The following is a 24,087-nucleotide window of genomic DNA, read 5'->3' on the forward strand; positions in this document are numbered from 1 at the left end:
CTTACGTTATATCAGCAGCTCTTTTGGATGTGTATGTGTTCCTGCACATGTTTTTTTCTTTTTCTTTATTGCAATTTTTTTTTTTTTATAAAAAGGAGTGAATCAAAACAGTGAAGTTGCAACTTAAAACCAAAACAATAAGACAAAAGAGGCTAAAAAGTTCCATAGATCTTAGCAAAATTGTGGAGCTGGTTAATAATTATTTGTGTGTTGTCACTACAACTGACTCTTAGTGATGTGATCCATTGTTAATATAGGAAGTACTACTGGTCACACTCATAAACATTTTATGCTTTCAGCACTCTGAAACTAAAGTTGACCACACATGAACTCCTTCCACCTGGCCTCAGAGTTGAAAAACTGCAGCAAACAGGGCATGGAGTAGTATTGTGTTGTTTGTTTACATACATGCCCACTCACGGTGAGAATAAAGTGGAAAATCCGTGGTTTCGCAGTCTCAGGGGAGGGACTGCTCCACTGTCTACTGACGCAGGCGGTGACAGCAACATGGAGCCAGAGAGACGCTACTGCGCATGTCCGCGTCTGCACGGACGGAGAGGGAGACAGCGAGCGAGAGAGGGAGAGCCAAAGCAGACACACACACACAGATTTAGACATGTATTTTACCAACAGTGTGTCTTACTGCTGCTTTTATGTTATATCTGCTTGCAGATGTGCCCAGCTTGTCAGTCATGAGAGATTTTGCATCTAAACTAGCTACTATAAAGTGTAACATCTCATTACATGATTACACAAAGACTTGACACTCGACAATATCAACATACAAATAACCCAACAATCAACATCACATATCTGTATGTCAAAAACTACAAAAGAAAATAGGAAATTATTCGTTTAACTAAATAGTTTTTGTAGTTTATAAGCATATAAGTCTGTTATAGATTGATACTATTTTACAAAAACAGAAAACCATGATGGGGATGGGCTTGTGTTTTTGAGGGTATATATAGAAAATCGCACAATTTTTAATTTTATGTGAGTTGTTCTTTGCACATGGATTGTATTTCCAGGTGGCAGTCGGGCCCTTCCACCCTAAGGGCCCCAGCGCTCACATTGTTTGCACTGTCTATAGTTACACCCCTGAACACACAGCATCCCAATCATACACACGATACACATATATTTGCATAGTCAGTCTTTGTGGACTTCCTTTTTTGTTTCTTTCTGACTACTTTTGTTTTTTGTTTTTGTCAACAACATACCCACAAGTTGGAAATTATCTTTTTTTTGTCACCTTTGTTTTTATCGTTCATTTTGGTCTTACGTTATATCAGCAGCTCTTTTGGATGTGTATGTGTTCCTGCACATGTTTTTTTCTTTTTCTTTATTGCAATTTTTTTTTTTTATAAAAAGGAGTGAATCAAAACAGTAAAGTTGCAACTTAAAACCAAAACAATAAGACAAAAGAGGCTAAAAAGTTCCATAGATCTTAGCAAAATTGTGGAGCTGGTTAATAATTATTTGTGTGTTGTCACTACAACTGACTCTTAGTGATGTGATCCATTGTTAATATAGGAAGTACTACTGGTCACACTCATAAACATTTTATGCTTTCAGCACTCTGAAACTAAAGTTGACCACACATGAACTCCTTCCACCTGGCCTCAGAGTTGAAAAACTGCAGCAAACAGGGCATGGAGTAGTATTGTGTTGTTTGTTTACATACATGCCCACTCACGGTGAGAATAAAGTGGAAAATCCGTGGTTTCGCAGTCTCAGGGGAGGGACTGCTCCACTGTCTACTGACGCAGGCGGTGACAGCAACATGGAGCCAGAGAGACGCTACTGCGCATGTCCGCGTCTGCACGGACGGAGAGGGAGACAGCGAGCGAGAGAGGGAGAGCCAAAGCAGGGAAAAATTGGCAAAGACAAAGGACTGAGGAACCTTTGGGGACACTGGGGACACCAGATTCAGTTTTTACACCGGTTTATGATACTCCAGCTGGGACAGCAGCGTCAGGAAGCAGCCAGGTAAGTGGTCGGTGAGAGAAAACGAAGATATAAGACGTAAAGGAAGCGTTGTGGTTGTGTTTGCTGTAGACACAGGAGTCACGTAGAGCAGCCACAAGATTATCGCCAGATATCTGTTACTTTCGTGGATTAATTGCATCTGGACATGTGTGGTTTCACATTATAACAGCGGGTATATCTCCTTAATGGACTGTAAGCTCTGTAATGTGTGTGTCTGGTGTTGTTGGGGGCTGTTGTCATATTTTGCTAGCTTACTGAACAGGCTGCTTCCTCTATCCACACCAAGCTCCTGGAAATGTTTACCTTCTTCTCAAATTTGAGGTCTGCTGTCCAAGAGGAGATTGTAGCAGGTTATAATGTCACCTCAGCTATTTATTTCCATTAACAACAAATACAGCTTTGCTTTAAAGTGTTTTTTTAAGTTGTGTGGCTGCTGTTGAGCTGTTTGAAGATGTCTTTTGGGCTCTGCCAACTTGTGGTGGGAACTTGTGACCATATTTAGATGAGTAAACTATAAATTAACTGAAGTAGATAATTAAAATACGGCTTTTCCTTCTATCTTTCAGGCACTCAGTGTATCTGTTCCAGTGGAAGTGAAGCTTCACGGTCAGCAGCCTGGTGATGGAAAGAACTGCAAAGCTATAGGCTTGGTGACTGGATGGAAAGAGCTGTCAACGCACATAGAAGATGGGGGAAGTGGAAACACACAGAAATCAGCAGCTGTTCGACTGATGACACCGCTGCCGTGTTGCTGGGGGAGTAATCTTTCATTCGGGCGCATCTGGAGTATCTTTGTTTGCTGGCGATCCCACCTTGAGTTCCAGTTTCCCCCCTCCCTCCCTCCTGTTGACCTTTCTTCACATCTATCGTGTAGGGAGAGCAGGTGTTAAACAGCCACAGCCACAGGTCATCATTTACCTTGCAACCCCCACCTCCCCCTTGACCATACACAGAGACACACACAAGCTCCTCTCTTCCAAGCGGCTGAGAGGTTGCTATGGCAATGGTTGTCATGATGCTGATGTAGCATCCTGAAAGTAGTAGCTGTGGAGGTAGTGGCGGAGCTGGAGGAGGTGGCGGCGGCAGCGGTGGGAGTGGTGGTGGTGGTGGTGAACGGTCAGGGATGGGAAGCGCTCCGTATCCAGCCGGCGAGTGGAAGGGGAAGGGGCGAGGCGGCCTGCAAGAGCTGGGCTGCATGCGCTGGAAGGTCGGCAAGCAGAAAGGAGGAGGCGGAGGAGGGGACGTGGTGGTGGGAGCAGAAGAGAGGAGGTGCAGGGATCCCACGGACTCTCAGCAGCAGCAGCAGCAACAGGATCTCTCATCCTCCTCTTCCTCCCTAACCCCTCCACTGCCTCCTCAACCATCTCCGACACCTCCGGCCATTTATCATGAGAAGCAGCGGAGGGAGCTGTGTGCCCTGCACGCGCTCAACAACGTCTTCCAGGATGGGACGGCCTTCAGTAGAGACACCCTGCAGGAGATATACCAGAGGTAGAGAAGCTAATTTGCCTATCTACAGTATCACATTACATGAAATGCTGTGAACAGTCATCTAACCTCTCTTGTCAACTTGTTGCAGGCTTTCTCCCAGCACTCTGGTGACACCTCACAAGAAGAGCATGCTGGGAAATGGGAACTATGATGTAAATGTCATTATGGCAGCCCTGCAGACCCGAGGGTTTGAGGCAGTTTGGTGGGATAAAAGAAGGTATGTATGGCTGGTGCTAAAAACTTTCATTTCTGTTGTCTTTTTTCATGCACTACAAAACATAAAGCAGTCGAAGAACAGTAACGCTCACGTCAGTAACTTCTGGAGTAGTTGCAGTATATCTTTTGATTACCGTCCTCGTAGTTTCCCCAAATAGTCAATATCAGGGTCAGACAAATCTTTGATATCTGCACTTTAGGAGCACCCGCTTAAACCCCAGAATGTAACAACATAACGGACATAAATGCTTGTTGTTAAATGTTGTAAAGAGACTCCCTGTGTCCTCCTCTGCACCCCAGCCACCTCATCAGCAGGGCCTTGAATGATCTCCGCGATTAGTCAGCTGTTCCATCAGTTGACAAAGTCTTAAAGACACTTTTATCAGCATTCCGGCCTCCCTCATTAACAGGCTTACATGACTGTCGAGAACAACAGCAGCCACAGACTCGCTTTTATCAGTAAAACAATAATGTTATCAGACAAGCCTTATTCCTGTTCCTCTGTCTCGACTCAAACAGCAACAAAATCAGAGCTTCTTTTAATCTAGCGAGAAAAACAAAAGCTATCTCTGTTGCTGATTGATTCAACCCAGGGCATGTGATTAAAGCTTTTGCATTATTGTCATTGTAAATACTCAGTAGTTATGTTTGTAATGTAGCTGTGACACGGGATTATTTTGTAACTCCCTTTGTGTTGCATTTGAGTGCTTATGGGGAACTTTGATGGCCACAATTTCTGAATCAGCTTCCAAACGACAACCTTGTTAATGTATTTAACTACCAAATTAATGTGATCCTTTTCACAACACTCATGTTTGCTTATTACACCACACAGTTAGAACATAATTTTGACAAAAAGCAAAGAGGTACATGTTGATCAAGGAAGGAAACATAATTGATGTAGCAGCAAATTATGAAACACTGAGTTCCAATGTATTTTTATTATTTGGGGAACATTATTGTGAAAGGTTGTCTTGATAACCCTATCTGAGGCCTAGGTGTTTCAGACCTTAGAGAAGACATTTTAATCTGAATCTTTTTGTGTCAGTTCAACCTTAAACTGTCTGTTTAAGATTTGATTTGTTTAAAAATAAAAGCTCAATGTAGTTTGGTACTGTTGTAGTTTATAGAAATTGGCAAAAATTTAAAGCACTTCAGGGTGCAGTAAGTACATACAGTGACAAGTCCTGCTGTTTGAGAATCAATTTGCTGCTTTAGTTTGTTTTCATATCCAGCTACATCAATGTCAAGATGTATTGTCGATTATTTCTTTTGATATATTGTGTATCGAATTTCTGCCATTGTGCTCCTAACACTATCATGGGCACTGTACCCACACAGACTGACCTTGTGATTCTTTCCCCTTATGATAACTATCTTGCAGATCTTTCCAGATTAAGTGTATCTTCATTTCATACAGAACTGAAAGGCTGGCAGTAGTTCATATAATTAATCCTAAACCTAAAGTCTGCTGGAGAAGATGATCGACAGTGATGCAAGGATTAAACAACTTGTACATGATGGGATAAAAAATTTCAAAAGCACTTGTATGGTCAATTTAAACACACAGCATTACATATATACAGCATTTACTATTATAATAAGTTATCTTTCTTCCTCCAGGGATGTAGGCAGCATCGAGCTGTCCAATGTGACAGGCTTTATTCTGAACGTGCCATCCAACCTGCGCTGGGGGCCTCTCCGTCTGCCGCTCAAACGCCAGCATTGGATCGGCGTCAGAGAGGTAGGGGGAGTGTACTACAACTTGGACTCTAAGCTGCGCAGCCCCCAGCCCATCGGCAACTCGGATGAGCTCAGGTGAGAGTGACAGGATGTGTGTGTTGGTGTGTGTTCTTACTATAGCGGCTATGATTGTTCGGAGATGTAGAATAATTGTGCCATGGTGGATTCACCTCTCACACACAGGAGGTGTTTTCTAGCACCACAGTGGTGGTGATCTGAGGATGATTATGTTGGTCTGTTTCAAACTCCTCGGTCCAGTGTTAGATTTTTTAACAACTGTAGTATTGGCCAGATTGCCATGAAACTTGATAGTGAGTCGGACACTAACCACTGTGACTCAAGTAACACTTTCTGCAGCTGTTTCACAGTAAAAGCCTTGAATTTGTTGGATGGATTTTTACTGTATAGTAGGGCTTCAGTGATTATTTTCATTGTCATTAATTTGTTGATTATTTTATCAGTTAATCAATCAGTTGTTTGGTCTGTAAAATGTCAAAAACAAAGATGAAAATCATCAATCAGTGTTTCCCAAAGTCCAAGATGATGTCCTCAAATATGTTGTTGTGTTCACAGCTCAAAGATATTCATACATGAGTAAAGAAACCAGAAAATATTCACATTATAGAAGCTGGAATCAGTGATTTTGAAATGTTTGGTTGTTGTTGTTTTTTTTTAATTCTCAGATCGATTAATCTATTATCCAATATGCTGGAGGTTAATTTACCAGTTGTCAACTAAGCGATTAAAAGTTGCAGCTCTACTGTGAAGTAGCTGCAGGAAATGTAGAGATTGCATTCACAGTAGGCACTCCAGCACCAATTAGTCATTACAGCGCTGATAATACGGAAAAGGAGAGCAGATCATAAAATTGTTTTGTTTTGTTCTTCTTTTTTTAGCTGCAGGACAGCTTTGGGAAATACACATATGCTTATATGAAAATATGCAATGCTAATTTTACTGGCTGCTGGCAGTAGCTTCATATTTACATTACAGATATAAGAGAGGTGTCAGTTTTCTCATTTTAGTCTTGACAAAGGAAACAAGCATATTTCCCAAAATGTTGAACTGTTCCTTTAAGGCTGCTTCAATCAAAATGATAGTAAACGATGGATCAAATGTGTAATGTGCAAGGGGTCACTCATTGTGACAAACCCACAGAGAATTATCATGAGACAGATCCTCTCAGCTCTACGGAGCATTGTAGCATCATTTAACTAATTTCTTCGGTTTCATGGCGTGCAAACTCCACTCTTGATTAATTTTGTTTCCAGTAGCAGCAAGCAGCTATTGTCAGCAATAAAGCTCTTGTTAACCCACTATATGCTACCTGCCTGACTGACAAAGTTAGCGACCAGCTTATGAGCATGGGAGCATTTAACAGCTAATGAGCAAGACATTTCCCTCAGGTGTTGATGGAGACCAAAACAGCGCTAAAAGGAGTGTAAATATTGGCCTTACATTGATCAGGTAGCCAACATGACTCCAAATGAGTTTCTGATGAAGGTATAAATAGGCAACTATTTGTCAACGTGCTTACAACAACAACTTTGGAAGTGACTGTATGTTAATGTTGTGTTTTTGCTAGAGGTCAGGAGAAAAATCGGTTTGGTATAGTATCACGTATATTTTTGTGTGGCAATATTGTATCAATACAATTTTTATATATATATATATATATATATACACACATATATACATATAAATGATTAATATCACAAATACAAATTAAACTTTTAGTAGCTTACTATAATGTTAAACTTTGTATCTTTTTCTGTCCACTAGTTAGGATTTGCCGCAATAAAATGGATTAAAGTGAGATAAACAGACTGAAAACTTTATCTTAATAGATAAAACAGATGTTGACAAAGTTTTCTGTGATTGCAATCTATCACAACGTATGTTATCGCAATACTCAGCATATCCCTACACATTAAAAATGGCAATAATATTGTTTGATGACTTACATATCATGATAATATTGTATCATGGGGCCTCCTGTGATTCCCACTCCTAATTTTTACTGCCCCCAAGTGGCCAAAAAAAGAACTGGAAGCTTCAAAGCAGGCCTACTCTTTAAAATCTTGACCCTGTGTATTGACAGGTTTTATACCAATTGCTATAAAAGAAATCTTTGCTTTTCATCATTATAACTGTGGCTGTCCTGTTTTCCCACATCCCAGGAAGTTTCTACGCCAGCAGCTGCGAGGGAAGAACTGTGAACTCTTACTGGTCGTCTCAGAGGAAGTGGAGGCACATCAAACATGGCGGTCTGATGGCTAAAGGTTTAACACCTCCTAAGCTAAGGGATCACAACTCCAGCTGGGCCAACGGGCCAATCACAGGACAAACGGGAGAGGAAGTAAAGTCGTGCACAGCCAATCACATGGATGCACACTTGCAGATGTAATTTTCCCCCCTTTATTGGGTTTTGTTTACACAGCCATTGCTGGACTCTTAATCTGAGAGGATGCAGAGCAATGAAGGAAGCAAACACTTTACAGGGAGAATCAAAGAATCACAGTCCTTTACTCACGACACACTTAAGACTTATAAAACGTTATTATTCTGTTTCTGCTATTCTCGTGTTTTTATATATATTGACTATTTTTCAATGTCGGTTTTGATCCGTTGACTTTTTTTTCTTTTTACCGTTGAAGTTTCCAAAGTCATGGGATTTCAGGCTTTATGAAAAATGCTGTGTTGATCTGCTGTCTCCCACAGTGATCCTCCCTGCTTCTGTCATGATGTTCACTGATGTGTCTTTGTGTTCCTCTCTCTCCCTTCACGTTGTGAATGTCCCCCTCCTGTCCGTCCGTATCCTCGGTTCTTCACTTTCACCAAAGCGTGCCCTTTTCTTGCCTCAGTGTGACTCCATCTCACTTCTCCTCTCGGCCCCTTTTCCATATATCACAGGTCAATTATCACGTTGCCAACTTTGTATTTCATCTACTTCCCAAACGCCTCTGGCACAGTCTGAGCCTACACTGTACCGAGGCTGTGCCGACACAACAGTTTTATACGCAACAAAGCAATGCAACACCCAGGCCAAGCACTCCCTCTAGTGGATGTTTGCCTCAGTTTCCTACCAAGGAAGTAACAGCACCATTCATCCAGTTTTTTGTGATTATTCATATTCAAATCGTTGCTTTATAGTGATGAGGAGTGCTTGTCAACGAGGAAAAAATGCAATACTAACAGTTATCATCTTTTAGTAGTATTATACTGTAGAATTATCCAGTTAAGGTGGTAAGAAAACCAGTTGTCCAAATTATTGATAAAATCAGACTCAACAAAAGTACAGGAATTGGCCACACTCTGTGTAACCTGCACATTATCAGCATGACAGTTCATTTTTGGCTTTGAAAAAAACACTCACCACAACAACCCCAACTCAAGGTCTTCGTACAAGTCCGTTCTGGAGCTTTTGACTGCACCACATGGTCCTCATCAGCAGATTGAATTGACTCAGTTGCCCATGAAATGTCGATATTAAAACTTTCTTGTAGTGCTAAAATGGTTATTGATTAACGAAGTAGTTGAACGACGGAAAATTGCTGACAGTTTTGGTTATCTATTAATAGTTTAAAGGTAGAGTAGGTGATTCTGGAGAAAGAAACTTGATTGCTGAGTCTGAGTTTCAGGTTGTCAATTAGCGACGCTTTGGGTTGGTATTCGGATCAAACTACCAACCCAAAGAGTCACCGTTTGACGACTTACGAATGAGACTCAACAATCAACTTTCTTTCTCCAGAATCGCCTACTCTACCTTTAAGCAATTGTCAGTTATTGTTTGTAAATATGCTCAAGTGAAAGTAAAAGCTAACCTCCCATTCACTATTGTTTAGCATTTAGTCTTTCTATATTTTAGGGGTTTATTTTTTGGTGCTGTGTCTGTAGGGTGGCTACTCATTATGGTCTGGCAGCTGGTCAGCATCCACACCCATACACGTCTCAGACACAGACAATAAGAAGGAAGTAATAATATCATTGTACACACTTCAGGTGGGTCATAAGCGATGATTTATGAGCAATTTAAATATGAAAAACCTTGGTTCTGAGGAGTTGTGATGTGCATTTATCACAATTTTCTGACATTTTATCGACCGAATGATTACTTGGAAACTGAATTGGCAGATTAATCGCTTATTAAATAAGCGTTTATTGCAGCCCTGCTTTCTAGTAAATGGTTCTGAGTGCATTTTATCTGCTGATGAGGACTGTATAATAAGGTCAAAAGCTCCAGAACAAGCAAGTAAGAGATCTGCGTTTAGATTGTCCTCAATACACCAAATAATTATTAATATAAGTAATTGTTACAAACCATTACATCAGTATAAAGAAATAACGTTTGTCCATATATCCCACTCTTGCTTAGTTAGAGCCATAATAATCTCTTGCACATGGTAAAATGATAACACACAGGCAGATGACAAACTAAGGATACACCACAAGGGAAGATACTTATTTGTTTTTTAATGTTATTTTCCTGTCATGATCCAAAGGATCACCACCACAGCAGCCCTCTGTAGCACAGGAGCTTAGCTGATGCAGGCCTCCTCCTCCTCCTCCTTCTCTTCTTAAATATCTTTAGTCAAACCTGCCAAACACAGCTCTGAGAGGACATCACAGATTGTCCCATCAGGTCATATATAGCCAGGAGGGGGTCTCTAATGTGCGAGGGTTCAGTCTGAGGAAGGATTTGGTGGATGCTTGCGCAAAAGGAAGTTGTCAGTTTGAGAAAATGGAGGGAGGGGAGATAGAGAACAGCGTGCCTGGGTTAGAGAGTGATGTAGAAGATGTGGAAAGAAAAGTGAAAGTTGACGGGCTGGTTAGTGAGCACATGTCCAGCCAGACGTGTGCTGCCGTTGATTATTGTGAAACAAGCCTTATGAGAGATTCCACTGTTTGTAGCTTTCAAATCTACGAGCTTAAGAGAAACTGTTAATACTATACATATTGTCTCTTAACGACAATATCGGCCTTAACTTGTTTACATGAAAAGAATATTTGTTGCTCTGAAAGATTAAGAGGGGCTGTGCAGTTTGATGCCATTTCAGGAGATTTATTCCAAAGCACCAATTTATCGTAAATATCGAGGAGAGACAGCTGAAGCTCGTTAAATATAATGTTTTCACTTTTTGCAGCCAAGGGCTTTATGTTATTTACAAGTGTTTGAGATAGTATGGTTTTATAAAGACGCGATCACATGTTTTTTCAACGGCATGTCTTATTTTTGGAATGACACTCTTTGATTCCAGCCCAGTCTGTGGACCTTTAATGTCGTAATATATCTAAGTGAAGCTGCATTGAAACATCAGAGAGGTTGTCACTAATTTGCTGATACTTTTGGACCCAATCACATCATTACTAGTGTTTCACAGTTGCATCAACATGTGCTTTTTTTGCCATGACAATCCATTCAGCCCCTCCTACTAAAGGAATCCTGATTGTCACTGTATTTTTATTTTTATTTTGCATAGAAATAAAATGCTTATAATGGCACTTTATGTATAAGTTACAGTGTGGGTGTATTTTGTGGGTTATTTACTCTAAAAGGGTCGATGTTGAGTTACTATGGAGCCCCTAATGTCCTGAAAGATGATGTAATTTACTTTGTGCACACAAGTTAATTATCTTGTGCGCAAAAGTAATCTAATCATCTTGTGTTATTATCTTGTACACACAAGTTGTGACCTTGTTTTGAGATAATAGGGTAATATGATAATTAGTTGTGCACCCAAGACAAAAGTTATCTTCAGCGTGCAAGATAATAATAAGTGCACACAACATTAAAGAAATATCACATTTTGGGACATGAGGGGCTCCATAAATTACAAAGCAGACTTTTTCCTCTATTTTCTTTACCTGGCTGGCAATGTTTTGGTCAGTAGCGGAGGGTAATGAAGCACAGTTACAGTATTTTCATTATATGCTTTTTTGATACTTCTACCCTTACTGCATTTTTGAGGGAAATGTTGTAGTTTTTATTTGACTACATTTATTTTACAACTCAAGAGTTACTTTTCAAATCAAGATTTCACAAAAAAGCATATATAATACAATGCATTGTTAAAAAGGAAGGATGGCAGAAGAAATACCTGCACACCAATTCATAAAATAAATATATGTATTATGTAATAAATAAATAAAACCGCAGAGAACGTTTCAGTCTTAGGCTATCATCAGTGCTCAAGGACTGAAACATTTGCTGCTGTTTTTATCACTTTACAATATTATTCTTTTGAATAAATTGACAGTTTTTGCCATTGATCTCAGCCTGTGAACCTTTTTTGTGGCTATCCAGCTCAGTTGAAGTGGTGTGTGGTTATCTCTTCTGCCATCCTCTCTTGACTGTCCATTGTACCGACGCACCTAAGATCAACTTTTATGTTGCCCTCAGTAGGCGCAATTTCACAGCAGCCTTAAGACTTTGTCAAAAAGTTAACCACTGGTTTCCAACCTTTTTGGTTGGTGAGCCCCTATAAAAAGAATATGCGTGGTTTTGATGTTTATTATCCTCTTAACTTTTCAGATCGTTTCATTCCAAAAAGTTCAAAAAGTCAATACCAATTTGTGAAGCAGATTTTGTTTCATACCCCATGAATCATCTCCCAACCTCTTAGACTGATCTTGTGACTCTCTGTAGGGGGTCCAGGCCTGCCCACAGAGATGGCTGGGCCCCTGAAATGGTCCAATAAATGCACCCTGCCTTAATTTGCAACACTGATATTGGTGCATGACCACGTTCTTTCTTAGTTTAGATCAGTAAATTTCGCCCCTTTTTTGTTTGTGTTTTTGCAACAGTTGTGTACAAAAGAAAAAATAGACCTGGTTAGGCCATTTTCAGGAGATGTGTTATTTTTTCAGCAACTGTTTAAAAAATTGGATTATCATTGCTTATATCACCCCCCCCCCCCCCCCCCCGTGGCTGTACCCTAGAAAGCCCCCCTTATGGGCAGCCCTGTTGGGAGAGATGGGCCTTAACTACAAACTGTATTTAATTAAGAAGTTAAAACTAACTTCACTTTGACCAACTGCTACAGTGAAATGCTACTTTTTCATTTGTACTTTTGTGTCACCGATATAATAATGTAATATTTAGTAATACATCAGTTACAGGTGCCATTCTGCTGTGATACTTTATACTTTACGTCACTGAGATTCTCAGTGCCACACCTGTACTTGCGGCAGAGTGTGTCCACATCGTAGTATTTCTATTTTTGCTGTTGTTTTTTTTAGTAGTATCCATCCTTCCACTGTGTGAATGATGAGGCAGCTAGTGACGCGCGCGGACTCATTGTAAAAGGGAGCGCGCTCTCGGGTGCGCGCGGCGCGGTGTGCAGATGTGTCGCAGATTTTGTAAAGTCACTGGACGCACGGAAAGATCCAGCAGAAGGAAGTCGCTCCGGATAAATGGGCCCGTAAACTGACAGGAAAACAAAGCGGCTGTGGGAGAAACGGGAAGAAGAGGACAGGAGCGAAGGGCCGCTGTCACGAGCGGTCAACGTTAGCTTAGTTTGTGAAGGCGCGAGACGTTACTTTGACAGTTAAAAGCCAGAAGGACGGCGGCGTGCACGGAGATGGAGCTGTCAGCGATTGGAGAGCAAGTGTTCGCTGTGGAATCAATCGTCAAGAAAAGAGTTAGAAAGGTAACCGTTATACATGTTGCCTAAACGTGTCAGCGCGCGGGACGCTGTCAGCATGAAGGAGGAGACACATTTTTGGGAGGCAGGGATGCTACTTTGTGTGCTAATGAAAGCTTGAGAGATTAAATGAACAGAATTGCGCCACTAATCTGGTTATCTAATTGCAGGCTGTGTAAAGGGGGCGGGTTAGGGGAGGATGTCCCTTTAATGTAACGTGGAGAGTGTTGTCATTGCACTACAGCTTAACGTGTCAGGTGTTTGGCTAAATACGCAGGGACATGACATGGGGTGATGTTATTAACCAAACATCTTGATTTCGGACCTGTTTAGTTGGTAATTGGGTTTGACTGTGAGTGAGCATATGGTGTTTACACCTGCAGGTGCGCAGCTAGAAATGATTGTCCCTCCAGAGCGCACCAGGGCCCCCCGAAACTGCTCTGTTTACTAGTTGTTCCCCCCACTCCCTGTATGACAAACATGTCGCTGAATAATTTAACACTGACAAACTGTTTAAAGGTACAGGGGCTGTCAAAATACTTTAAACACTTTATGAGAAATGGAACTCTGATTCAGAAGTGGGCTATGCTACTGTAAGTTATAAGAAGAGATGCAAAGGTAGGTTATATTACCCACTGTCATTGGGAGTGAAATGCTAAAAATGTAAGCTCAAGTAAACTTATTATAACTCCCCCAAAAATGACTCAATTTAATATGAAAATTACATTGTGAGAAACCTATGCAAGTAAAAGTTAAAAAAGTACCTGGTTGACACACAGTGGTGCGCCTGTTAGTGTTGTAGTTAGTCGCCTCACAGCAAGAGGGTTCCTGGGGTAGGGGGTTCAAACCATGGGTTAGGGGAGCCCTTCTGTGCTGAGTTTGCATGTTCTTCCTATGTCAGCATGTGTTTTCTCTGGGTACTCCAGCTTCCTCCCACAGTCCAAAGACATGCAAGTTAACTGGTGATTCTAAATTGTCCGTAGGTGTGAATGTGAGCATGAATGGTTGTCTGTCTCTATGTGTCAGCCCTGTGATAGTCTGGCGACCTGTGCAGGGTGAACCCTCACCCTTGTCAGCCCCCCCAACAGGATAAGCGGTTACAGAAAATTAATGAATGAATGAATGGTTGATAATAAACTCAAAGTACTAAGTTACTTCCCATTTGAATATTTTTTTATGCTCTGCAAAATAATAAAACAACTGTTTTTAATGAATTAATAATTAATAACCCTAACCCCTTTTAATGAGGACAAATGCGACCAGATAAGTTAATGTTACTATCATAACATCCAATATTAACACATGAAAAATTAACATACCAGTATAGCCAAAGATAGCTAGCCAGCTTCCTTTTTGACCTGCAGCATTTACATATTGGTTCAATGTGTCTGCAGAGGATAGGGGAAGTGTTTTGGAAAGCTGATCGTTGCTGAAGCTGCCTCTCTCCGCTTTGTTTTTTTGTTTGTTTTTTGCACCATCACCGTGGCATCGTGATGGAAAGATAGGTCGCTAGCAATTTGGCATCTGCAGTAGAGGTACTTGTCACGTTTTCTTCAGTTAATCTGCATGCATTTAGAGCAGACCTGTTGTAATGAAGGTAAAAATGGCAAATGTAGTGAATTGAAAAGTAGAGTACTGGCTCAAAAATATACTTGAGTAAAGAGTAGAATAGATGAAAAGAACTCTGTCATTAAAAAAAAAAACTACTTTTTTACTTGTGTATTACTCATATCACCCTTGCCATCATGCCAGTTAGCTGCACTTTTTTGTCAATTAGCACTTAAACATCTGAGTTGTCAGAGTAATATGTGACAGCTAAACCTACACCCAAATTAAAAATGGTGAAATAGCAGCTAATTTAATCTGTAAAGGGCAATAGCCTCAAAATGTCAAATCTTGCAATATGCAGTAGGGCCTCAACTAATGATTATTTTGATTATTGATCCCTCTTTCATGTTTTTTGTTTGTTTGTTTTGTTCTGTTTTTCGTCTTACCCATAGCCTGCTTATAAAGATGGACGACACATCTCCACTTAACCCCACTGTACAAAAATAAAGCCAAAATATCCCAGATACGGTTGCTGCCATCTTGCGCTGGTGACGTCATTTGGAGCCAGAGTCAGCGCAGTAACAACCTCTGCTGGTATTGAATTCCCACCCATTTACCCATCCGACCAATTGCTAGCAGCTACATTGCTAGCGAGCATATCAGTTGGCACAAACATGTCAATCATGACATCAATGCCCCATTTTTTTAACATCAAATGACTAATAAAAACCAAACTTATCAGATAAACAAAAAGTCGAACATACAACAGGGTGATAAGAATCACCTAAAGTTACAGAAACCATCTTCAGAAAAGAAATGTACTTTCAGTTTTTAGTTCAGCCAACCACCAGGAGGTGATCCAGATGTTTTGGTTTCACTTTTGAGAAGTTGTCATGTTGTCCATCTTTATATACAGTCTATAGTCTCACCGGTCTTCCAAAACTCAAAAGCGTTCAATTTACAATAATATCAAATTTTTGAAATCTTCACATTCAGCAAATGTGTGTCATGTTGCTTGATACTGTTAGTTACTGTAGTTAGTTACTGTTAATTACTGAGTTAATACACAGTATAAGGAGTACAAGGATACGGCTACTTAGTTTGCAACGTGAACTTCTGTTTTATTAATGTTTGCAGTGGAGACTTACTTCATATTAATTCGTCTTTATAAATGGTTTGATGTTGAGCTTTAAGCGAGGCTTCACAGAGTATAAAGTGAAAGTTTGGTAGAGACAGAATATACGTAGGCCAAAGTTAAACCACTTGTGGTACTCAGTGCACTATATCTGTCCGTCCACAACTCAAACACGTCTACTCATCTTGCTACCAACTGTTATATTATCAGATATAGAATGTAAAATATTGGGTGATACTCTGATATTTGTTATAGGTGGATTACTACACTTTACACTTACACTTTAACAATATTTTTAGATGTAAATCAAACCCAAATCCAGAAAGGTTTTTGGGTTACCAGAGTACACAGAGGCATCTTGAATGGAACCAGTGTTTGGAATGATCCCATAAAATATATTGCTAATTATTAAGACCACTTATTACACTATGAGAGCATGATACATACATGCTTTACAGGTCAAAATAATTATGTGATCTGCATTGCAAGTTATGGAAGATATGGGCACTTCATTTTCAGTCTCACCCAATTTACAGAAAATCCATGGCCTTTTTGCTCCATGGGGGGAACAGGGTGAGTAAAATGAAGTCGGGAAAAGTGATGACTTCACCCACTGAGAATACCTTTGAAAGCTTGGAAGTTATTATCAGATGATGTCACCGAGGATGACTAAGTCTGAGCAGCTTGGCTGGTGTATGGGAAACATACAGTGCATTTTACATTATCCCTTAATTATGGATATTTTCTGATGGCATGGCAGCATCCTCCTTCATATAAACTCAGTCAACAGCAAGGATAGGGGAATATAGACATTATGCAGGTAAATATCACCTACAGCAAGTAAGGTGTTGTCCAGCAACAAAACCACTAAACAACTCTATTTTCATAGACACTTTAATTACTCATATAATACTATAGATGAGAATGAGAGCCAAATTAGTGTTGTAGCAGTTACAGTCTGAGCACCTTAATCAAACTAAAATCTGATCTGTGGTGTCTGAGCTATCACACTTACAGTTGTGTCTGTTGACTGTAGCACCTCCTATAGGTCATTGTGGGGAAATACATTTCTTTATTTGTCATCTAAATCAGACGTGGCATCTCAAACATCTGCATAGGAATTACATTTGATAGATTTTGATGGGACAATGATGCATCAAACTTGTATTAAAGGGACAGTTCATCCCAAAATCAAAAATAAATATTTGTCCCCTTACCTGTAGTGTAATTTATCTAGATTGTTTTGATGTGAGTTGTTGAGTGTTGGAGATATCGGCTGTAGAGATGTCTGCCTTCTCTTCAGTATAATGGAACTACTTGGCACTCAACATTATGTGTTGTGATCTAAATTATGAATTCACCTCTTGACTTCTTTAACTTTATGTCTCTACAGGGGAATGTGGAGTATCTGTTGAAGTGGAAAGGATGGCCTCCAAAGTAAGTATGTAAACTTTTAATCAGAAGGCTGAATAGATTATATATAAGTCACAACTGTGCATCATATTCACGTTGACATGTACAACAGATTATACGGTACATATGCACAGAAAAGTACTGTGACCATATAAAAAAATGAATGACAAATAATTAATCAAATAGCATAAACATTAGTTCATGTGAGAAGTCATTTGACAGATTGAATTGATTCATTAAAAAAGTTCTTAAAAGTATAGACAATGGTTTCAGCAATTTTATGTTAACCAATACTGCATTAATGGACCATATACTTTTTTGTAACTGCTCACAGGTATAGCACATGGGAACCTGAGGAACACATTTTGGATCAGCGCTTGGTGCAGGCCTATGAAGAGAAGTAAGGCTCCTCCACACATGTAATACTTGCCTGAATCCAGGATATCACAGAGGGTTTGACCCATAGTGGAGCAGGTGGTGCTGAATAAAGCAGTTTTCTTCTTACATTATATTTAAAGGGATACTTTGCTGATTTTTAACCAGCTGTGTATCATAATAATGTGGTGAGTGTGTGTAAATGAACCAGTGTCAAAAACTCCCTGCTCATCTCCCACACTTAAATCTCAAACAACAGACTGTATGTCTGCATTTTAATGGAGTATAGAAGTGGATCAAGAGAGGGATAGACTGCCCTCTCTCTCTCTCTCTGTAACCCAGACTCCAGTTAACTCAGAAGTCCAATTAAATGGTAAAACTAGGCCGTGCTGATCAAATATAAACAAAGATTCTGTTACTGCGTTGCCTATTTCTTACCAAAAATGTATTCAAAAACATATTTTATGCTGGGTTCACACTACATGATATCAGCCCAATTATAGCCCGACGTAGCAACGTACGGTGTCGGCATGAATTGTGAACGACAATGAGTGTCGTACGCGATAGTCCATCGTTTCAACTAGTGTAGTGTGTCATTGTAGACCACAACCGACACCACACCTGGGATGCCTCACAACGTTCCGACAGAAAGTCTAGCATGTTTAATTTTCTTTCTGTCGTTTAAGACAGCTCCTGTCACAGCCGTCACTTTGATAGGAACACAGAGCGATCTGCTGCCGTAGAAAACTGTGCGACAACAACAGTCCAGCCTTTTAGATATTTCCTCTAGGGACGTTAAACAGCAGAGGACAGCCTCTTTATCAACACGGTGTGTACTGCCGGTAGCATCAAGCTAGCAAACAATGTTATTCCTTTATAATGACGAGATTAGAGACGAGATAGAGACGGGAAAATTAAAGAATAGAGGCGGGGCTTTTACTTAGCACAACTGCAGAGGGTACCAGCTTCATTTGAAGCAGACTACATTATAAACGGGCCATTATTTATTAATCCCTCTGTATTTTTATATTTTTACTTTTTATCCGCTCCCGTTTGCCTTGATCAATTTAATGCATCACGGCATCATTTCATACTCATCACTTCCTATATCTGTTTCAAATTAAAAGCCCATTTTAATTTCGGTTGTGAGAATCCCTTAATTTTCTTAAAAAGCTTTTATTGTGAAGCATGTGCAGGAACTTGTTGTGGAGGATTCAGTGACTTGCATGTTTGCATATGGTACTTCAAATGTAGCTCCTGCCATCTGGTGGCACTTTTTTACGTTACTACAACATTTCCGCTGGCACATCATGAACAGACACAGTGACTGAAATAATAGTAATAATAATAAAAATAGGATGAGAGTGACCTGATGACATCACACACGTCATGAAAGACAACCAGGGATAATTGGTGTGGACCATCATATAGTCTATCATGTCTGTCGGCCAAGTCACGGCACAACTCCACGATCGCCTAATGTGACATTGTGACTGTCAGAATGGACAGAAATGTCATGTAGTGAGAACCAAGCAGTATTGTATTGTTTAGATGTAATAGTAGGAGTTTGTGGACAGGAAGTGGTCTCCATACTGTTTCCTGAATAGTAGAAACAAAGGCTGAAAATACTGAGATCAAACTAAAACTCAGCCAAACTAAACTAAAACTAAGCAGCGCTGATCAAATATGAACCAAGACTCCTTTTCTGCATTGTCTATTTCTAACCTCAAATGTTTTCAGAAACATTTTTAGCCTCATGTTTAAATATAATATTAGATCAGTGTGGTGCAGTGCATTGTTTTAGTTGTAGAGTTTCTACCTCTTGAGCAAAAGCGAATGTCACCATCGTTTTCTTTTTTTCTCTGGTCATATAGCACCAATTTTAAAGTTTTTCCATTTTTCTACGGCACAGAAAGCCCAGTTTAATAAAAAGATCATCTTTCCAGAGGTGAAATACTTCTTTAATCATAAAGAGATTATGACTCAGCAGACCAAGACCCAGATCCTAGACCTCTCTCCAGCTGGTATTAGCATGTGACTGAAGTTGTTGGATTGTAACTAGATATGCAAAAACAATAAAATTCCACATCTTAAGGCACTAAAGATGTAAGGAGGATGTTGCATCTAGAATGATCTGGTCAGACACACATCTAGCCACATTTAAAATGGTGGTGTAAATGAGTGTCATTACTCTAGTGCGCTGATAATGACTGCCATGTTTACCTCCAGTTTTTAAAGAAGTCATTAATTTGAGAGGAAGTGACAGGGGCCCTGTTGAGTTTTCTGGTAAACAAAGTTTGTGTTTATATTCATTGTTACTCTAAATGCATTGTGTGAATCCTTGGGGCCTAACAGACATGTTGAATGCATTTCCTTCCTTTTTGTCTAAACTGACCTGTGTACATTTTTCAGGATCAGAAGCTATTAAGATTCTTCCGCCATCTCTTTTTTTTAAATGGTGTGTTGTTTGCCTGGCTGTTGTTTTTTTCTGTGCACTAATTGAGTGATTGATAGATTTTTGAATCCCACATTGTTTACACCCAAGTTTACTTGTGTTTTTGTCGTGTTAAGCTACCTGTGAATATTGTAGAACTTACAAAAACAGGGACCCACTGCTGTTGTACTAACATATGTACCATCAGCCTACTTTTAACTGTGTGCTTGGCTTTTCAGAGAGCAGAGAGAGAGAACATTGGGGCACAGGAGAAAGGGATCCAAGGCCAAAAGACTTATTCTGCAGGTAAAGCTTTGAGCTCAATAAAAAGTTAAAGAATTACAGTTTTGTCTTTTTTTATACATTACTTTTTATCTGTTGATACAACTCTGTTTCCCTTTTCCATTCCCTTGCTGGCTATCCTGCCACCTCATCACTCTCCTCTATAACCAATTTGAGTGTTATTAAAATCATTCTGAATTTCAAGTCATAAAAGTTTAAATAGTCAAGCATTCTCTCTTTGATTTACATTCAGGACACTGTCTACACCATGGATCTCCGCAGTGCTCACAAGACTCCAGAGCAACCTCAGCCGCGCTTGCATCTCTCCCTGACACGCTCTCTGCTCCCTGAGGATGAGGATGAGTCGTACAGCACCCTAGACCCACGACCACAGCTGGAACATCGGAAGAGCAAACCCAGGAGGTCACAGTTCACGTGCCTTGACTCAAACCCTCCAAGTCCCACACAAGAGGACTGGGGAGAAGATGAAGATGAGGAAGAGGATAATGTAGAAAGTGAAGAGTATAGAGAGGAGGAGGAGGAGGAGGAGGAGAAAGAGGAGGCTCTGAAGACGACAACAGAGAAGAGCGGTGGCACTTTAAATGGTAAGTGTGTCAGTTGGTCAGCCAGTAGACTCTAATCACCATCACGACCCAGTTTACTTGACTCCTTGTGAACCTTCTAGTAGGCACGGCCATGCAAAGGCTTTTTTTTGACTGGGCATGCAACCAAAAACACATGAGCTGATTAAAGAGAAAATCATGCAGAGATCATGCAGACTCACTGAAGTCTCTGCTGCGTATGTAGCAACAGCCAATAGGGTCTTCAGTCTGTCCCATAATGCAAAATTCCTTTACTTGGAAGTCTGACACCACAGCAGAAGAAAATCTTTAATAAATTAGTGGTGAATTTTTAGTTGGACAGAGTAGTAAAAGCCATTTTCATGATTTAAAGGTGAGTCATCACTAAAATTCCCCAAAATAATGACATGGATTGCATTATGTCGCACTTCTGTCCTCCCTATCACCTCTGAAGCAATTAGAGCTGACTGTTCCTGCAGCCAAATATCTGCCTTTGTCACTTTCTAACATCTATCAGAGCAGAGACAATCTATCAAGGTCTGTCCAAAGACGTTAACTCAATAACAGAACACATGATAGGCTTGATGCAATCAACTCTACCCTCTTCTCCCTCTGTCTTTCTGTCTCCATGTTCCCATCTCACTCAGGACAGGAGAGGACAGTCGAGTGGAGCTCCACCGTCGGACCAGACGAGGTCACTGCATCAGAGAAGCCAGGCGACGTCTGGAGGCCTGTCATCTGTCCAGGGGAGGTGACAGTCACAGATGTCACCCTCAACTCCCTCACAGTGACATTCCGAGAGTCAAGAGTGGCCAAAGGCTTCTTCAGAGACTGGGGCCTGGAGGTGTGATGTGTGATGTCTCAGTAGGTCTGGTGGAGAGGGCACTGCGAGAAGGAGCTGGTTTAATCACAGGGTGTGAATGGTGGTCGAGGGCCAGGGTTGGTGGCGTTATTCCCTCTCGGTAACCTCTCACTCTGTTCTTCCCCTTCCCTGCAACTTCCAGCCTGGTCAGTGGTAGGTTTACATGCACAGAGTCAACCTGGACGTAAGCCTCACTCCATTTAAGGTTATGTTTAGGTTGGCTGTTCACCTTTGATGAGGTGAGACTGAGTTTCCTTGAAAAGGGTATAAGTGGTTGTGACCTCTGTTGGTGAGTGAGGACATGCAGAAACGTAGCCCCAACAATTGAGTCACATTTTTTCACAGAGAAGAGTCAATTAGCTGGCTGAAACAGAGACCAAACCAAAACATGTGGTAAAGATGCAAGATTGTGTAAAATCCATGGAAATAGAATGAGAGCAGAACGGACATCGAACTGTCGTGGTCATTTGACTAGTACCAAAAAAAATGGTGTATGGTGTTAGTTGTTGTAGTAGTGGCTGTAAAGTGTGCGTTTGAGAATGCCATTTTGGCCCAGTCTAACACACACATCCATCCATTTTCTTTTGTTTTTTTAAATTTTATTTTTATTGAATTTTCAATTTAACACACAAATAGTCAACAAACATTAACCAAAAGACATACAGAACAGAAAATTCCCACCTCAAACTAACAACAACAGGTGCTGCAGAGAAACAATCAAACTAAAAGAGAAGAAAACAAAAATGTTTATACCAAATTTACATTCGTATGACAGGGAGCAAGTAAACAAGCAAGGGTACAAATACATGTAGCGGCCAGACATTGCCTTCTAGAGATGAGCCATTTAAAGTCTCTGTAAAAAGGAGTGCATAGGCTTCCAAATTCTCCAGAATTTGTCCGATTTGTGATTGAGGTCATGAGTCAATTTTTCCAGGGGGAGAAGGGATGATATTTGTGATATCCACATGTCAGTCGTGGGGACCTGGGGGGTTGACCATCGTAGCAGAATACACTTCTTGGCCAAAAATAAAAGGATAATTAGCAGAGATTCAGTATCTGTGTCAAAAAGACTGTCCGGAATATGACTTAACAAAATGGAGCAGTCAATGAGAAATGTTTACCAGTAACCTCCTGAATCACTGAATGGATCCCATTCCAGAATGGCTGGATGCGGTCACATGACCAAAATAAATGAATAAGTGTACCTTTATGCTTTTTACATTTAAAACACATGTTTGAAGTGTTCGGGAACATTCTCTGGAGGCGAATAGGTGTAAAAAAAGATAGATGAAAAAGTTTGAAGTTATGTTCATATATAGAGATTGAAGTACATTTTGGAAAATTACAGATCTCAGACCAGTCTGTGGGACTAAATATCACCTCCAGATCGCGCTCCTACAACGGCTTCAAGGGGTCATAGGCTGAAGAGTCAGAATATTGCAAAACATAAATTTCAGAGATCAGTCCTTTGGGTGATTTGGCTGAGACCACCATGTTTTCCAGTTCTGACAATTCCATACGGATCATGTTTTTCTTTAATAAAGACTGTATAAAATGGCGAATTTGGAAGTACTTAAAAAGATCTTTGCGGGGAATGTCAGACTCAGCCCTGATTTGCTCAAACGGTTTCAAAGAATCAGAGATCAACAGGGCTGCAAAATCTGGCAAGCCCTTAGCAACCCAATCCATCAGGCTGATGCTCCTTATCTGAAGTGGTAAGTCAGGATTCAGTGCCAAGGGGGACCAAGTTGAAATAAAAGGTGGAATATTTAGGTATTTCTTCACATCCCTCCAGACTAGTAACGTATTGTATACGATCATATTATTTTTAAGGGAATTTATCTGATCTATATTGTTGATGAAGGGGAGAGAATTTAGTCTTCTAGGGTGGCATGATAGGGTCTCAAGACCGATCCATAGAGAGTCTTTCCTATTCAGGAACCAGTTTGTCATCATTTTAAGTTGGGCTGACCAATAGTAGAATTGTAGATTGGGCAAAAATAAACCTCCCAGTTCCTTTGGCTTAGTGAGTTTAGAAAATCTAACTCTTTGATATTTATTATTCCAGATATAATGGGAAATGCAAGAGTTGAGTGACTTAAAAAATACTGGGGTCAAATAGCATGGAAGATTTTGAAATAAATAGCTTAAGCAGGGAAGAATATTCATTTTTATAGTGTTGATTCTCCCAAGGAAAGAGGTTGGTAAAGAGGACCACTTTTTCAGATCTGCCTTAATTTTTTGAATTAAGGGGGAATAATTGGTCTCAAATAAATTATTTAAATCAGGAGTAATAAAAACACCTAGATATCTGAAACCCCTCTTCAACAGCTGGAAAGGTGATTGTATGGTCATATTCTGGGGGATGTTAA

General features: G+C 40.2%; 2 protein-coding genes across 2 annotated transcripts; both read left to right on the forward strand.

The window, feature by feature from the left end:
• The first annotated feature begins 1,820 nt into the window (after positions 1-1,820).
• On the forward strand, positions 1,821-10,469 carry josd1 (Josephin domain containing 1). Its single transcript, XM_049563545.1, has 5 exons — positions 1,821-1,992; positions 2,559-3,483; positions 3,572-3,700; positions 5,323-5,517; positions 7,623-10,469. Exons 2-5 carry the CDS (start codon positions 3,116-3,118, stop codon positions 7,720-7,722), a joined length of 792 nt encoding a protein of 263 aa, XP_049419502.1. The 5' UTR covers positions 1,821-1,992; positions 2,559-3,115; the 3' UTR covers positions 7,723-10,469.
• Positions 10,470-12,501: 2,032 nt separating this feature from the next.
• Positions 12,502-21,706, forward strand: cbx7b (chromobox homolog 7b). The gene is made up of 6 exons (XM_049563557.1): positions 12,502-13,091; positions 17,162-17,205; positions 17,516-17,581; positions 20,230-20,296; positions 20,526-20,877; positions 21,501-21,706. Exons 1-6 carry the CDS (start codon positions 13,023-13,025, stop codon positions 21,701-21,703), a joined length of 801 nt encoding a protein of 266 aa, XP_049419514.1. The 5' UTR covers positions 12,502-13,022; the 3' UTR covers positions 21,704-21,706.
• Positions 21,707-24,087: the final 2,381 nt, after the last annotated feature.

This window comes from Epinephelus fuscoguttatus, linkage group LG20, assembly GCF_011397635.1.
Source record: "Epinephelus fuscoguttatus linkage group LG20, E.fuscoguttatus.final_Chr_v1".
In the NCBI taxonomy this organism is placed as follows: Eukaryota; Metazoa; Chordata; class Actinopteri; order Perciformes; family Serranidae; genus Epinephelus; species Epinephelus fuscoguttatus.

What these genes read in the sequence shown, in the direction of transcription:
- cbx7b (XM_049563557.1), top strand. Translation starts at nt 13,023, where the DNA reads ATGGAGCTGTCAGCGATTGGAGAGCAAGTGTTCGCTGTGGAATCAATC. An exon ending in TCAAGAAAAGAGTTAGAAAG is followed by an intron (nt 13,092 to 17,161) that starts GTAACCGTTATA and finishes ATGTCTCTACAG; the next exon opens with GGGAATGTGGAGTATCTGTT. An exon ending in GTGCAGGCCTATGAAGAGAA is followed by an intron (nt 17,582 to 20,229) that starts GTAAGGCTCCTC and finishes TTGGCTTTTCAG; the next exon opens with AGAGCAGAGAGAGAGAACAT.
- josd1 (XM_049563545.1), top strand. Translation starts at nt 3,116, where the DNA reads ATGGGAAGCGCTCCGTATCCAGCCGGCGAGTGGAAGGGGAAGGGGCGA. An exon ending in CTGCAGGAGATATACCAGAG is followed by an intron (nt 3,484 to 3,571) that starts GTAGAGAAGCTA and finishes AACTTGTTGCAG; the next exon opens with GCTTTCTCCCAGCACTCTGG. An exon ending in GGCAACTCGGATGAGCTCAG is followed by an intron (nt 5,518 to 7,622) that starts GTGAGAGTGACA and finishes CCCACATCCCAG; the next exon opens with GAAGTTTCTACGCCAGCAGC.